Raw genomic sequence first — 17175 nt, 5'->3', positions numbered from 1 at the left:
GAAAAGCATTTTAAAAATCTGACTTGTTGCCTGGATTCACAACGAGTGTAGCTTTAATTCGATACCCTGCATGTGTATTTTAATGAACGTTTGAGTTTTAACTAATACTATTAGCATTTAGCGTAGCACATTTGCATTTCCAGAGCTCTAGTTGGGACGCAAGCGTCCCGAGTAGAGGGAAGAGGTTGAGATGGCCAATTTAGAGGACAAAACAAAACTTAACTCACACAAAAATCAAATAAAACTAAATCCTATTAGGTGGTACAGTCGTGGCCAAAGGTTTTGAGAATGACACAAATATTAACTTCCACAAAGTTTGCTGCTTCAGTGTCTTTAGATATTTTTGTCAGATGTTACTACGGACGACCCTTCTTTTTCAAGACCTCTGCAATCCGCCCTGGCATGTTGTCAATTAACTTCTGGGCCACATCCCGACTGATGGCAGCCCATTATTGCATAATCAATGCTTGGAGTTTGTCAGAATTTGTGGGTTTTTGTTTGTCCACCAGCCTCTTGAGGATTGACCACAAATTCTCAATGGGATTAAGGTCTGGGGAGTTTCCTGGCCATGGAGCCAAAAAATCGATGTTTTGTTCCCCGAGCCACTTAGTTATCACTTTTGCCTTATGGCAAGGTGCTCCATCATGCTGGAAAAGGCATTGTTCGTCACCAAACTGTTCCTGGATGGTTTGTGAGTGAGCCCACTCCCTTGGCTGAGAAGCAACCCTACACATGAATGGTCTCAGGATGCTTTACAGTTGGCATGATACAGGACTGAGGGTAGCACTCACCTTTTCTTCTCCGTACTAGCTTTTTTTCCGGATGCCTCAAAATCGGAAAGGGGATTCATCAGAGAAAATGACTTTACCCCAGTCCTCAGCAGTCCAATTCCTGTACCTTTTGCAGAATATCAGTCTGTCCTTGACATTTTTCCTGGAGAGAACTGGCTTCTTTGCTGCCCTTCTTGACACCAGTCCATCCTTCAAAAGTCTTCGCCTCATTGTGCGTGCAGATGCACTCACAACTGCCTGCTACCATTCTTTGAGCAAGCTCTGTACTGGTTGTGCTCCGATCCCTCAGCTGAATCAACTTTAGGAGACGGTCCTGAAGCTTGCTGGACTTTCTTGGGAGCCCTGAAACCTTCTTCACAACAACTTAACTGCTCTCCTTGAAGTTCTTGATGATGCGATAAATTGTTGATTTAGGTGCAATCTTACTGGCAGTAATATCCTTGCCTGTGAAGCACTTTTTGTGCAAAGCAATGATGACGGCACGTGTTTCCTTGCAGGTAACCATGGTTGACAGAGAAAGAACAATGATTCCTCCTTTTGAAGCTTCCAGTCTGTTATTCAACCTCAATCAGCATGACAGAGTGATCTTCAGCCTTGTCCTCGTCAACACTCACACCTGTGTTAACGAGAGAATCACTGACATGATATCAGCTGGTCCTTTTGTGGCAGGGCTGAAATGCAGTGGAAATGTTATTTGGGGGATTCAGTTCATTTGCATGGCAAATAGGGACTTTGCAATGAATTGCAATTCATCTGATCATTCTTCATAACATTATGGAGTATTTGCAAATTTCCATCATACAAACTGAGGCAGCAGACTTTGTGAAAATGTATATTTGTGTCATTGTCAAAACTTTTGGCCACGACTGTACATGTATAATAAGACAAAATATAGTCATTACAGGCAGTGTAGTTAAGCCAAAAATATATATTGAGTGGAGTACGGCACAGAGTAGCAGCAGATCATCAACCCAGATATGAAGTGGGACTAGACCATTTATCCAGTATTGGCTGCCATATTTTCTAAAACATTGGACTTCTATTGAAGGTATTATATCAAATCCTTTCCATATGTATTACATTCCCTAAATCCCATAACCACATTTCAAAGGTAGGTACAGTCTCCAATTTCCAAAATTGCAATATGAGCCTTTTGGCTAATAAAGTACAAAGAGAGACATCCTTCTCCTCCTGGTTATTCCCATCAACTGTACCAAACGGAGTGATCAATCGGTCTGGGGCTATAACTCTATTGAAGGCTTTAGATAAGTAATAAAAAATGAGAGCCCAGTAAGCATGTAACTTAGGACATGTCCGAAATAAGTGGGTCAACGTCCCCTCATCCTGCTTGCACCTCTCACACAGTGGTGAGGTGTCCGGGAATATTTTATGCAGTTTTACTTTTGAGTAATGTAACCTGTGTGTCACCTTAAACTGAACAAGGTTGTGTCTGGCCTTCACTGAAATGTGGTTTATATTCCTGAGAGCTTCTACCCAGTCCTCATCTGAGATTTCTAAACCAAGTTCTTGTTCCCAAGCCCTTTTAATAGTGTCTGTGGATACCTCTATGTGGGCCTGTAGCACATCATACAGTCTAGAGACCGACCCTTTTGAATGGGGTTTGACAAGGATCAAGCTATCTAATGTAGGACTATTTCTCTTAATGCCATACCGTGGGATATGTGTCCTTAAGAAATTCCTGATTTGGAGGTATCTGAAAAAATTAGTTGTTGGCATGTTATACTTACCCTGTAATTGTTGAAATGAAGCTAACTGACCGTCAATGTATAAGTCACCAATTGTTGTGAGCCCCTTCTCCCTCCAATGTGAAAACACCATATTATCCAATGCAGCGTGGAAAGCATGATTCAAGCAAATCGGGCTGTCAATGTATACAGTGGGTATGTTAAGAAAATACCTAATCTGTTTCCAGATCCTAAGAGTATGACAAATGACTGGATTAGAGTCATAAGTGGCTTTTTTTCACATATGTTGGACTATTACCAAGTGCAGGGAGTGAGGAACGTTGACAGGAGGCCTGCTCAATCAAAAGCCATGAAGGCAAATCATTCTGTCACATCCCAGGTAAATTTTGCCTCCAGAATACATTATGTTCAGATTAGCAGCCCAATAATACATCTTAAAGTGAGGAAGGCCAAAGCCCCCCTCTATCTTGTACTTGCATGAATGCTTCTTTGAAATTCTGGCTTCCTCGTTAAGAGTAGCAAGGGGTTCCACGGCTATAGTGAAGACAGCAGGCGAAATAGGGTACCCTTGTCGGCAACCCTTGAACAGGCAGAATGACTGCGACATTTCCTGATTGGTTACCACAGACACTATTGGGTGTGCATAAATAATTCTTATCCAATTAATATATTCCTTTCCAAACCCGAAATGCTCCAGAACCGACATCATATACTTCCACTCAATCTGATCAAACGCCTTTTCTGCATCATGAGCTATTACCACTGCCTCAACTTTATGATCATGATACATTACGTTGAAAAGGCGTCTCAAATTGTAGTATATACTGTATGTCGGCCCGGGATAAAACCTGTCTGGTCAGGGTGTATGTGTATGTATATCTTTTTTCAATCGGTTTGCCAATATCTTCGTCAACATTTTATTTTCTATGGGGAGTAATGACACGGGGCGATAAGACGACATCTCAATGGATTCTCTATATTTTTTCAAAATTTGTGCTATTGTACCCTCATACAGTGTTTGCAGGAGTTTGGCATTTTCTTTGGAAGGTTTAAATATTGGCAACATAAGTGGAGCTAGACAGGCGCAGTACTTCTTATAGAATGCTATTACATATCCATCGGGTCCAGGGGCCTTCCTGTTTGGACATTGTGCTATCGCTGTGTTAATTTCCTCTAAAGTTATCCCTGCATCGAGTGTAGCAGCTGCCCCCCTGTCTAGTTTAAGAATTTCACATTCTGTGAGAAAACGTTCCATAGTTTGTGGATCAGTAGCATCGCATTTTGATTGATATAGCTCTGAGTAAAACTGCGCAAAGCATTTATTAATATCCTGTGGTTCTGTTACTATTGTACCCTTCTTGTCTTTTATCTTGTGAATAGCTCTAGATGCCTGTACATGCCTTAGCTGTCTTGCAAATAATTTATGTGGTTTGTCACTCAGTTCAAAATAACTTTGTTGCGTTCTAGCAAGTAAAGAGCCCACTCGTTTCGAAAGGATGGTATTGTATTCATATTTCAACTTTGTGATCCTCTCAAGGACTGCATTCGAGGAATTTGTCCTAAAAACATTCTCCTGTTATCCTAACTCTCTTTTAATTTCTCTCAGCCTAGTATTGGTGTGTTTCTTCCTCTCTGATGTATAAGAAATAATGTAACCTCTAATCACAGCCTTTAGAGATTCCCAAAGCGTGGAGTCGTCAACATCCTGGTGTCGTTACCTCCGAGGAAAAGGGCAATCTGCGCCTTCAAATACTGACAAAAAGTCTCATCTTTCAAAAAGTATGCGTCTAAGCGCCACGGTCGTCGACCTGTAGACACATTGTCGAGTTTCAGCACCATGGACGGAGGAGAGTGGTCCGTAATTAGAATAGGGTGATAGGTAACAGACGCTGCTGAAATTTGTTTGGAGTCCAACAAAAAAATGGTAAATTCTGGAATATGATTTATGAACTGCCGAAAAGAAAGAATAATCCCTATCTGCTGAGTGCGTCAATCTCCAAATATCGACAATGTTAAGGTTTGTCATCAATGTATTTAGACAGACACTGGCATTTGATTGTTGAAGTGACCTTGATAGCTGTTTATCTAAAATAGTATCTAACGTACAATTAAAGTCACCTCCAACAATAACACTAGTATCCAAGATATTTGGTATGGCCTTAAATACCCTTTGAAAAAATGATGGATCATCGAAGTTGGGTCCACATAAATTGACAAAGGTTATTGGTTTCGAATTCAGTGTACCAGCCACAATAATATACCGACCATTAGGATCTGAAATCGAGGATGAGTAAACAAAAGGAATGTTTTTTCTTATCAGGATTGCTACCCCTAACATCTCACTCATAACATCTCACTCATCATATAAGTTCCTATTTCTGATCTTCTGATCGAAAAGACATTGACAGGAAATTCAAACGCATCCCTGGCCTGTATTTGGCCATTTAGCCGGTTGACACAGCCGTTCTGTATCCTCAGCCAGGGAGCTTGCTTGACAAGAAAAGATCGGTCTTTTTTGGGTTGTCAAACGTACATGTCGATCCCTCGACTGTCACCTTAAACCGAGCTGGGAAGAGGAATCCATATCGGATGTTGGCCGCCCTGCATTTCTTGTGTAACTCATCATACTCTTTCCGTTGGTTCCTCACCTCCAAAGTAAGATCTGGGTAGAAAGACACCCTGGCTCCGTTGTAGTTAATGGGGAACTTTTGACTAGCCAGCTTGAGGATGAGATCCCTGGTCTGGGGATAGTGCAGCCGTGCGATGAATGGCCTTGGTGGCGCGCCCTTGGCCAGCTTCGTTGCCTGTGATCTGTGTGCTCGGTCGATCAGGATGGCCGTTTTGAAGTGTTCACTCCCCAGCAATGCCGGTATCAGCTCCGAGACAAATTCAGTGGGTTTCCCTTTCTCAGTGTCCTCCTGGATCCCACATATTCGGATGTTCTGGCGTCGAGCATTTCCAATCAGACTTTTGTTGTCATTTTGGAACGTTGTGCACTGTTTCTCTATGTCCTTTAGCCTGGCCTCGTTGATCGACTGTTATCTTGCTTAGTGAGTTTATAGCAGTCAGTAGGTCCCCACAGAGTAAGTTCTGTGGGGAACTCTTGGGAGCTAGCATCTTCAGCTAACTCCTCGTGGGTCGGCAATGTTGAAATTGGTTCGATGTCTATCTCATTCAAATCATCTTGTTTAGCGCCCCATTTTTCGGGTGCCTTTTCCCTTTGTCATATTGCCAGACAATGTTTGAGATAGTTTGTGAGAGGTTAAGATAAATATTAATTTGTTTAAAAATTGAGGGGAGCTCTAGCAAAGCACGTCTACCCCATAGCACGCTCTATAGCGCCCCCCCTCCCACCACTGTGTTCTTGGGGACCTTCAATACTGCAGAAATGTTTTGCTACCCTTTCCCAGATCTGTGCCTGGACACAATCCTGTCTCAGAACTCTACGGACAATTTCTTCGACCTCATGGCCTGGTTTTTGCTCTGGCATGCACTGTCAACTGTGGGACCTTATATAGACAGGTGTGCACCTTTGATCTCAAGGATGATCAATGGAAACAGGATGCACCTGAGATCAATTTCGAGTCTCATAGCAAAGAGTCTGAATACTTATGTAAATAAGGTATTTCTGTTTTTTTTATTTTTAATACATTTGCAAAAAAATGTGTGGGGTATTGTGTGTATATTGATGAATAAAAAAAAGATTTCATACATTTTACAATAAGACTGTAACGTAAAAAAATGTGGAAAAAGTCAAGGCATCTGAATACTTTCAGAATGCACTGTATTTGTTGGGTTCTGATGGGGTATGAGAGATGAACTAAGTTCATGAGGCATTCAAGGGTTTTTCTTTATTTTTACTATTTTTAATTTGTGGAATTTCTCTCCTTCTTAACGAGCCAACCAGTTGTGTTGTGATAAAGTAGGAGAGTATACAGAAGATAGCCCTATTTGGTAAAAGACCAAGTCCATATTATGGCAAGAACAGCTCAAATAAGCAAAGGGAAACGACAGTTCATCATTACTTTAAGCCATGAAGGACAGTCAATATGAACCATTTCAAAAACTTTGAAAGTTTATTCAAGTGCAGTCGCAAAAACCATCAAGCGCTATGATGAAACTGGCTCTCATGAGGACCGCCACAGGAATGGAAGACCCAGAGTTTCCTCTGCTGCAGAGGATAAGTTCATTAGAGTTAACTGCCAGACACATCTCAACATCAACTGTTCAGAGGAGACTGTGTGAATCAGGCCTTCATGGTCGAATTGCTGCAAAGTAACCAATACTAAAGGACATTGATAATAATAAGAGACTTGCTTAGACCGGTGGAAATCTGTCCTTCGGTCTGGAGTCTTGGAGATTTTTCATTCCAATCGCCATGGTTTTGTGAGACGCAGTGTGGGTGAACGGATTATATCTTGTATTTCTCGCTGTAAAGCATGTAGGAGGAGGTGTTATAGTGTGGGGGTGCTTTGCTGGTGACACTGTCTGTGATTTATTTAGAATTCAAGGCACACTTAACCAGCATGGCTACCACAGCATTCTGCAGCGATACACCATCCCATCTGGTTTGGGCTTAGTGGGACTATTACTTGTTTTTCAACAGGACAATGACCCAACACACCTCTAGGCGGTGTAAGGGCTATTTTACCAACAAAGAGAATGATGGAGTGCTGTATCAGATTACCTGGCCTCCACAATCCCCCGACCAAATTGTGATGGTTTGGGAGGAGTCAGACCACAGAGTGAAGGAAAAGCAGCCAACAAGTGCTCAGTATATGTAGGAAATCCTTCAAGACTGTTGGAAAAGCATTCCAGGTGAAGCTGGTTGAGAGAATGCCAAGAGTGTGCAAAGCTGTCATCAAGGCAAAGGGTGGCTATTTGAGGAATGTCAAATATAAAATATATTTAGTTTTGTTTTACTTTTTTGGTTACGACATGGTACCATATGTGTTATTTCATAGTTTTGATGTCTTCACTATTATTCTACAATATAGAAAATATATATATATATATTTATATATATTTTTAAACCTTGAATGAGTAGGTGTTCTAAATCTTTTGACCGGTAGTGTATATCGTTAATTTCTAAGTCCAAAAATGGATGTAGCAACAGGCAGTGACCTTCACACAGCAGAACTATGTCGCCGTTTGAGCGTGATCAATTAACCTGCCCCTCGAAAAATGTATTATGTCCACGGTTCTGTGAATGTCCCGCAAAATCTTTCCCTTGTCCCACATTTGGGCTTTTTGGATACTACTACAACATGTTAACACCATCTTTTCAGATTACATTATTTCAACCCCACAAAGTAAGATTTTCACAGTTGGAGTTTCTTATATATGAAACTCCAATTAGATTTTCACTTTCACAAAGTAGAATTGCAAGTTCACACATATGAAACTGCAACTTTGATTTTCGCATGTGAATGTTTTTCACAAGTAAAATTGCACATCAGATTTTCACGTAAAAGTTTTTAGCATGTTAAACTACAATTCACATGTGAGGTGAAAAAATGTTATTGTCATGCCCTGACCTTAGAGAGCTTTTTATGTCTCTATTTTGGTTTGGTCAGGGTGTGATCTGGGGTGGGCATTCTATGTTCTTTTTTCTATGTTTTGTATTTCTTTGTTTTGGCCGGGTATGGTTCTCAATCAGGGACAGCTGACTATCGTTGTCTCTGATTGGGAACCATACTTAGGTAGCTTTTTCCCACCTATGTTTTGTGGGTAGTTGTTTTCTGTTTCTGCACCTGACAGAACTGTTCGTTGTCGGTTTCCACTTTGTTATAGTGTTCAGTTTTAATAAATATCATGAACACTTACCACGCTGCGCTTTGGTCTGATCCTTCATGCAACGACGACCGTTACAGTTATTCTCGTCACATGTGAAAATGTGGTGCAAACTGTCAATTTAATAGATGTGAAAACATGGTTTCACGTAAGAAAATGTGATTATCAAGTAAAACTGCAAATTTGATTATTTATTGGTTGTAGTTTTTATTGCGCTGAAGCTATGAAACATAAATTTGCTTTAAAATCTGGTTTAAAATACACTTATAAAGCTGTGACTCAGATCTGCCCTTCCAAGAAAAAGAGAAAAGGGGATCAAATTCTGCTCTCTGCAAACTCATGCTCTTTCAGTGCCTACATATAGATCTCAATAAGATTTCTTCTTAAATGTATTTATTTCTCTCTCCAGATCTGACTTTAGCCAGGCTACTTACAACAGTCATACAGATTGTGGGAGGCTACATACAGTTGAAGTCGGAAGTTTACATACACTTAGGTTGGAGTCATTAAAACTCATTATTCAACCACTCCAGAAATGTCCTGTTAACAAACTATAGTTTTGGCAAGTCGGTTAGGACATCTACTTTGTGCATGACACAAGTAATTTGTCCAACAATTGTTTACAAACAGATTATTTCTGTATCACCCAGTGGGTCAGAAGTTTACATACACTCAGTTGACTGTGCCTTTAAACAGCTTGGAAAATTCCAGAAAATTATGTCATGGCTTTAGAAGCTTCTGGTAGGCTAATTGACATCATTTGAGTCAATTGGAGGTGTACCTGTGGATGTATTTCAAGGCCTACTTTCAAACTCTGTGCCTCTTTGCTTGACATCATTGGAAAATCAAAAGAAATCAGCCAAGACCTCAAAATTCTTTTTTTGAGACCTCCACAAGTCTGGTTCATCCTTGGGAGAAATTTCCAAACGCCTGAAGGTACAACGTTCAACTTTACATACAATATTACACAAGTATAAACACCATGGGACCACGCAGCCGTCATACCGCTCAGGAAGGAGATGCATTCTGTCTCCTAGAAATGAATGTACTTTGGTGTGAAAAGTGCAAATCAATCCCAGAACAACAGCAAAGGACCTTGTGAAGATGCTGGAGGAAACAGGTCCAAAAGTATCTATATCCACAGTAAAACGAGTCCTATATCGACATAACCTGAAAGGCCACTCAGCAAGGAAGAAGCCACTGCTCCAAAACCAGCATAAAAAAGACAGACTATGGTTTGCAACTGCACATGGGGACAAAGATCGTACTTTCTGGAGAAATGTCCTTTGGTCTGATGAAACAAAAATAGAACTGTTTGATGATAATGACCATTGTTATGTTTGGAGGAAAAAGGGGGAGGCTTGCAAGCTGAAGAACACAATTTCAACCGTGAAGCACAAGGGTGGCAGCATCATGTTGTGGGGGTGCTTTGCTGCTGGTGCACTTCACAAAATAGATGGCTTCATGAGGGAGGAAAATTATGTGGATATATTGAAGCAACATCTCAAGACATCAGTCAGGAAGTTAAAGCTTGATCGCAAATGGGTCTTCCAAATAGACAATGACTCCAAGCATGCTTCCAAAGGTGTGGCAAAATGACTTAACGACAACAAAGTCGTGGCCATCACAAAGCCCTGACCTCAATCCAATAGAAAATGTGTGGGCAGAACTGAAAAAGCTTGTGTGAGAAAGGAGTCCTACAAACCTGACTCAGTTACACCAGCTCTGTCAGGAGGAATGGGCCAAAATTCACCCAACTTATTGTGGGAAGCTTCTAGAAGGCTACCTGAAGCATTTGACCCAAGTTAAACAATTTAAAAGGCAATGCTACCAAATACTAATTGAGTGTATGTAAACTTTTGACCCACTGGGCATGTGATGAAATAAATAAAAGCTGAAATAAATCATTCTCTCTACTATTATTCTGACATTTCACATTCTTAAAATAAAGTGGTGATCCTACCTGACCTACAACAGGGAATTTTTACAAGGATTAAATGTCAGGAATTGTGAAAAATTGAGTTTAATGTATTTGGCTAAAGCTAAGCTGTATGTAAATTTCCGACTTCAACTGTAGCATGACACAGAGTATTAGACAAGTGAAGAATTGGGGTTCTAATTGGTCAGTGCCCAAGTCGGCAAAGGGTATTATGCCATGACGCCGCACCCCTCCCAAGGGAGACATTACCCATAAATCTGTCTGCCTAAAGTGTTACTGTCACAGCAGTATTTTCAGCAGACAGCAGTGGTGTTGAGGCCTGGCCTACCTCTTTTCTGCAGGATGGCGCTGCCGCTCCTCCGTCCAATGTGGTTCTCCACATAGCAGGTGTAGTTTCCCAGGTCCGTCTCCTCCACCGCGTCGAAGGTTAAGGACAGCTCCACCTCCTTTTCCCCCAAGTGTTCCTTCAGCACCCTGTGTAGAAGAAGAGGAGGAGGAGGGAGGAGAGAGAAGAACCTCAGGGGAGGTACCATAGCCCAGAGTATACAGGTCACCACTGAGGTACATAGTGGGGGGGTGGAGACACACCTCATATAGTGGTCTGTTTTCAGAGACAGGCCCTGGTTTCATAATGCAGCTAACAAGAGTTCAGCGCAGAGGTCATACTCGTTAGGCAGACATTTTTTCCCCATTACAGTGGAGCTGGAGATCAAACACACACACACACACACACAGGGAGGGGGAGGGAAACATTGCGGCATCCACACCTGTACATCCACATTAGGAAGGATAAGTGTCACACCCTGACCATAGTTTCTTTGTATGTTCTATGCTTTGTTTGGTCAGGGTGTGATCTGAGTGGGCATTCTATGTTGGATGTCTTGTTTGTCTGTTTCTGTGTTTGGGCCTGATATGGTTCTCAATCAGAGGCAGGTGTTAGTCATTGTCTCTGATTGGGGGCCATATTTAGGTAGCCTGTTTTGTGTTGGGTTTTGTGGGTGAATGTTCCTGTCTTTGTGTTTGTTACACCAGATAGGGCTGTTTTTGGTTTTTCACGGTTCTTGTTTTTGTATATTGTTCTATTGTCATCTTTATTAAAGATGTATCAAAATAACCACGCTGCGTTTTGGTCCGCCTCTCCTTCAACAGAAGAAAGCCGTGACAGAATCACCCACCATAACAGGACCAAGCGGGGTGGTGACAGGCAGCGGAAGCAGGAGCAGCGCAAGGAGGAATGGACATGGGATGATGTATTGGACGGCAAGGGTTGCTACACATGGGAGGAGATCCTGGCGGGAAAGGATCGCCTTCCATGGGAACAGGTGGAGGCTGCTAGGAGAGCAGAGGCAGCCGGAGAGAGGAGCCGGCGATATGAGGGAACACGGCTGGCAAGGAAGCCCGAGAGGAAGCCCGGGGGCACACAGAAAGTATGGCGAAGCCAGGTAGGAGACCTGCGCCAACTTCCTGTGCTTACCGGAGGGCGAGAGAGACCGGCCACCGTGTTATGCGGTGGAGCGCACGGTGTCCCCAGTGCGGGTGCATAGCCCGGTGCGGTACATACCAGCTCCGCGTATCGGCCGGGCTAGAGTGAGCATCGAGCCAAGTGCCATGAAGCCGGCTCTACGCATCTGGTCTCCAGTGCGTCTCCTTGGGCCGGCTTACATGGCACCAGCCTTGCGCACTGTGTCCCCGGTTCGCCTGCATAGCCCAGTGCGGGCTATTCCACCTCGCCGCACTGGCAGGGCGACCGGGAGCATTCAACCAGGTAAGGTTGGGCAGGCTCGGTGCTCAAGTGCGCCTGCACGGTCCAGTCTATCCGGTACCACCTCCACGCATCAGCCCTCCGGTGGCAGCTCCCCGCACTCGCCCTGAGGTGTGTGTCCTCGGCCCAGTACCACCAGTGCCGGCACCACGCACCACGCCTACAGTGCGCCTCGCCTGTCCAGCGCTGCCGGAGTCTTCCGCCTCTCCAGCGCTGCCGGAGTCTCCCGCCTGTCCGGCGCTACCAGAGCTTCTGCCCCTCAGTCCAGAGGCGCCAGAGCTCCTCCGTCCAGCGCTGCCGGAGCCTTCCTCCTCTCCAGCGCTGCCGGAGTCTCCAGTCTGCCCAGCGCCGCCTGAGCTACCTATCTGCCCAGCGCCATCAGAGTCTCCAGTCTGTCCTGAGCCGCCAGTGCCGCCAGTCTACAAGGTGCCGCCAGTCTGCAAGTAGCCGCCAGTGCAGCCAGTCTGCAAGGAGCCACCAGTGCCGCCAGTCTGCCAGGAGCCGCCAGTCAGCCAGGAGCCGCCAGTGCCGCCAGTCAGCCGCCAGTCAGCCAGGATCCGCCAGTGCCGCCAGTCAGCCAGGATCCGCCAGTGCCGCCAGTCAGCCATGATCCGCCAGTCAGCCATGATCCGCCAGTGCCGCCATTCAGCCAGGATCTGCCAGAGTCGTCAGTCTGTCCCGAGCTGCCCCTCTGTCCCGAGCTGCCCCTCTGTCCCGAGCTGCCCCTCAGTCCAGTGGGTTCATTTAGAAGGGTCGCCGTGGTTAGGAGGCCTCGGAAGAGGACAATGGGGCGGACTAAGACTATGGTGAAGTGGGGGCCACGTCCAGCACCAGAGCCGCCACCGCGGACAGATGCCCACCCAGACCCTCCCCAATAGGTTCAGGTTTTGCGGCCGGAGTCCGCACCTTGGGGGGGTACTCTCACACCCTGACCATAGTTTGCTTTGTATGTTCTATGTTTGTTTGGTCAGGGTGTGATCTGAGTGGGCATTCTATGTTGGATGTCTTGTTTGTCTGTTTCTGTGTTTGGGCCTGATATGGTTCTCAATCAGAGGCAGGTGTTAGTCATTGTCTCTGATTGGGAGCCATATTTAGGTAGCCTGTTTTTTGTTGGGTTTTGTGGGTGATTGTTCCTGTCTTTGTGTTTGTTACACCAGATAGGGCTGTTTTCGGTTTCACGTTTCTTGTTTTTGTATATTGTTCTATTTTCATCAGATGTATCAAAATAACCACGCTGCGTTTTGATCCGCCTCTCCTTCAACAGAAGAAAGCCGTGACAATAATCCACGGTAAGAAGGATAATGATATACCTCCACATAAGGAAGGATAATGATGTACCTCCACATTAGGAAGGATAATGATGTACCTCCACATTAGGAAGGATAATGATGTACCTCCACATTAGGAAGGATAATGATGTACCTCCACACTGGGAAGGATAATGATGTACCTCCACGGTAGGAATGATAATGCTATACATTAAATCAAATGTTATTAGTCGCATTCGCCGAATACAATAGGTGTAGACCTTACCGTGAAATGCTTACAAGCCCTTAACCATCAATGCAGTTCAAGAAATAGAGTTAAGAAATTATTTACTAAATAAACTAAAGTTAAAAAATAGAAAAAAATTAACAATAAAATAACAATACCGTGCGCTAGCAGAGAGAGCAGAGCAGTCTATGACTTAGGTGACTGGAGTGTGACAATTTTTTGGGCCTTCCCCTGACCCCGCCTAGTACATTTACATTTACATTTAAGTCATTTAGCAGACGCTCTTATCCAGAGCGACTTCCAGGACCCTAGTATATAAGGTCCTGGATGGCAGGAAACTTGGCCCCAGTTGTGTCGGGTACGCACTACCCTCTGTAGCGCCTTATGGTCAGATGCCGAGTAGTTGCCATACCAGGTGGTGATGCTCTCGAGGGTGCAGCTGTAGAACTTTTTGAGGATCTGGGGACCAATGACAAATCTTTTCAGTCTCCTGAGTGAAAAAGGTGTTGTCATGACTATCTTGGTGTGTTTGGACCATGATAGTTTGTTGGTGATGTGGACTCCAAGGAACTTAACTTTCGACCCGCTCCACTACAGCCCTGTCAGCCGTCTTTTTCCTGTAGTCCACGATCATTTCCTTTGTCTTGCTCACGTTGAGGGAGAGTTTGTTGTCCTGGCACCACACTGCCAGGTCTCTGACCTCCTTCCTATAGGCTGTCTTGGGCACAGGGACTATGCTGGTCTGCTTGAAACATGTAGGTATTACAGACTCGGTCAGGGAGAGGTTGAAAATGTTAGTAAAGACACTTGCCAGTTAGTCCGCGCATGCTCTGAGTACACGTCCTGGTAATCAGTCTGGCCCCGCGGCCTTGTGAATGTTGACCTGTTGAAAGGTCTTGCTCACATCGGCTACGGAGAGCGTGATCACACAGTAGTCTGGAAGAGGTGGTGGTCTCGTACATGCTTCAGTGTTGCTTTTCTCGAAGCGAGCATAAAAGGCATTTAGCTCATCTGGTAGACTCGCGTCACTAGGAAGCTTGAAGCTGGGTTTCCCTTTGTAGTCCATAATAGTTTGCAAGCACTGCCACATCCGGCGAGCATTAGAGCTGGTGTAGTAGGATTCAAGCTTAGTCCTGTATTGAATCTTTGCCTGTTTGAATGTTCATCTGAGAGCATAGCGGCATTTCTTATAAGCATCCGGATTAGTGTCCCGCTCCTTGAAAGCGTCAGCTCTAGCCTTTAGCTTGGTGCAGATGTTGCCTGTAATCCATGGCTTCTGGTTGGGATATGTACATACGGTCACTGTGGGGACGACATCGTCAATAAACTTATTGATGAAGCCGGTGACTGAGGTGGTATACTCCTCAATGCCATTGGATGAATCCTGGAACATATTCCAGTCTGTGCTAGCAAAACAGTCCTGTAGCGTAGCATCCACGTTATATGACCACTTCCGTATTGAGCGAGTCACTGGTACTTCCTGCTTTAGTTTTTGCTTGTAAGCAGGAATCAGGAGGATAGAATTATGGTCAGATTTGCCAAATGGAGGGCGAGGGAGAGCTTTGTATGCGCCTCTGTGTGTGGAGTATAGGTGATCTGGAGTTTTTTTCCCTCTGGTTGCACATGTGACATGCTGGTAGAAATTAGGTAAAACGGATTTAAGTTTGCCTGCATTAAAGTCCCCGGCCACTAGGAGTGCCGCTTCTGGATGAGCATTTTCTTGTTTGCTTATGGCCTTATACAGCTAGTTGAGTGCAGTCTTCGTGCCAGCATCGGTTTGTGTTGGTAAATAGACGGCTATGAACAGCTTATTATCTGAACACTTTCAACATAGGACTGTCACCCTAATGTCATCGGAACAGAAAGTTACATTTTTTGTCAAGGGCTTTATATAGGAGGGGAGAGAAGGGCGTGTTTCATAGTTTACAACCAATGTCTCTTCACATGGGCGGGCCACTGAGTGAACAGAGCTTTAACCTTATGAAAACCCAATTCTCTCATTTGGAAGCTAAAATTACATTTAATCTTTTCACAAATAGTTTCATATTTAAACATTTAAATTGCACAACAATTCCATGTGAATCTAGAATGTGTAGACTTTCCAAGATACAGTTTATGTCGTCCTGTCATCAGTCATAATGTCTCAGATGCCAACTGATCAGGCATCATATTCATTGAGTACCAACGCATATTTTCAGCTGGTTGGATTACCGAAATATGGTTCCTTTCCCCCCACCTTTTGATGTTCCCAGATTCTATATGTTTAACAAAGGCTATTCAAGAGTCCTTCTGTAGTCAAGAGAGAGGAAAGGGAGAAAAGTATTTATGGGGGGTCATAAACCTCCCCCATCAAGCCAACGTCTTGACAGTAGGATAGTCCAGTTTATTCATCATCCAGTTTATTTTCCAGTGATTGCACATTGGCCAATAGAACGGATGGTATAGGCGGGTTACCCACTCACCGACAAATTTTCACAAGGCACCCCAATCTCCCCTGTATTTCCGTCTTTTCTTCACGTGAATGACAGGGATTTGGGCCAGGTCTCAGAAAAGCAGCATATCCTTTGCGTCAGACAAAAATCTTAATCCAGTTAGAGGTGAGTAATCACTGTTCTGATATCCAGAAGTTATTTTCGGTCATAAGAGACGGTAGCAGCAACATTATGTACAAAATAAGTTACAAACAATGCGAAATACACACAAATAGCACAGTTGGTTAGGAGCCCGTAAAATGTCAGCCATCCCCTACGACTCCATTCTAAATGTTAGTAAGGATAATGCTGTACACCCACGCCAGGAAGGATAATGCTGCACACCCACACCAGCAAGGATCATGCTGTACACCCACACCAGAAAGGATAATGCCGTACAACCACGTCCAGGAAGGATAATGCTGTACATCCACGTCAGGAAGGATAATGCTGTACCTCCACGCTAGGAAGGAGGACGCAGTTCTAGAGGTGAGAGGAAGGCGTAATACATCATTAGTGGAAGAAAACAAAACCAGCGCAGAGACGTGTAAACTCTCCTCCACAAGAGCACTTCAAAACCTCCAAATGAAAATAAAGAGCAGGTCTTTGCAGTGCCACTGAGAAGGACTGATGTGATGTGGCGATTTGTGATAGAGGTCATTCTGAATGATGAGCTACTTGCTAAAATTCCCCATCAGAAGAGAATATTTATAGTCAGGCACACGCATATGTTCACTTGGACCATCACAAACACACAGACAGACAGACACACATACACGCCCACAAACACACAATATGCACACAGTCCATTTCTCTCTTCCTCTTTCTTTCTCTCCAGCTCTTTCTCCCTCTCAATTTAAATTTTTAATTCAAGGGCTTTATTGGCATATGTTGACATTGCCAAAACAAGTGAAGTAGATAATAAACAATACAAATTAACAGTAAACATTACACTCACATAAGTTCCAAAAGAATAGAGACATTTCAAATGTCATATTATATCTATATACAGTGTTGTAACGACGTGCAAATAGTTAAAGTACAAAAGGGAAAATAAAAAAACATATGGAAAGAGGAGGAAGGGAAGCGCTACTAAGGTACACAATAGTACATTTTGGTAGATAGAAGGTGCTCTTTGGTAAAAGGGGTAAATTGGTCAACAAAAAGAAAGGAGGACCAAGGCACTCTTCATATAATTGATTAAAATGCCTTTATTAGT

General features: G+C 43.8%; 1 protein-coding gene across 1 annotated transcript in view; it reads right to left on the bottom strand.

Moving 5' to 3' along the window:
- Nucleotides 1–17175, bottom strand: part of LOC115129294 (X-linked interleukin-1 receptor accessory protein-like 2) — a 365734-nt gene that overhangs the window by 35159 nt on the left and 313400 nt on the right. Inside the window, exon 7 of the mRNA XM_029659484.2 lies at nucleotides 10558–10703. Coding sequence (XP_029515344.1) covers nucleotides 10558–10703 — 146 coding nt within the window. The remainder of the gene's footprint in view (nucleotides 1–10557; nucleotides 10704–17175) is intronic.

This window comes from Oncorhynchus nerka, linkage group LG5 (assembly GCF_034236695.1).
Source record: "Oncorhynchus nerka isolate Pitt River linkage group LG5, Oner_Uvic_2.0, whole genome shotgun sequence".
NCBI lineage: Eukaryota > Metazoa > Chordata > Actinopteri > Salmoniformes > Salmonidae > Oncorhynchus > Oncorhynchus nerka.
Note: the sequence above shows the minus strand (reverse complement) of the source record. Positions and strands in the feature narration are given on the sequence as shown.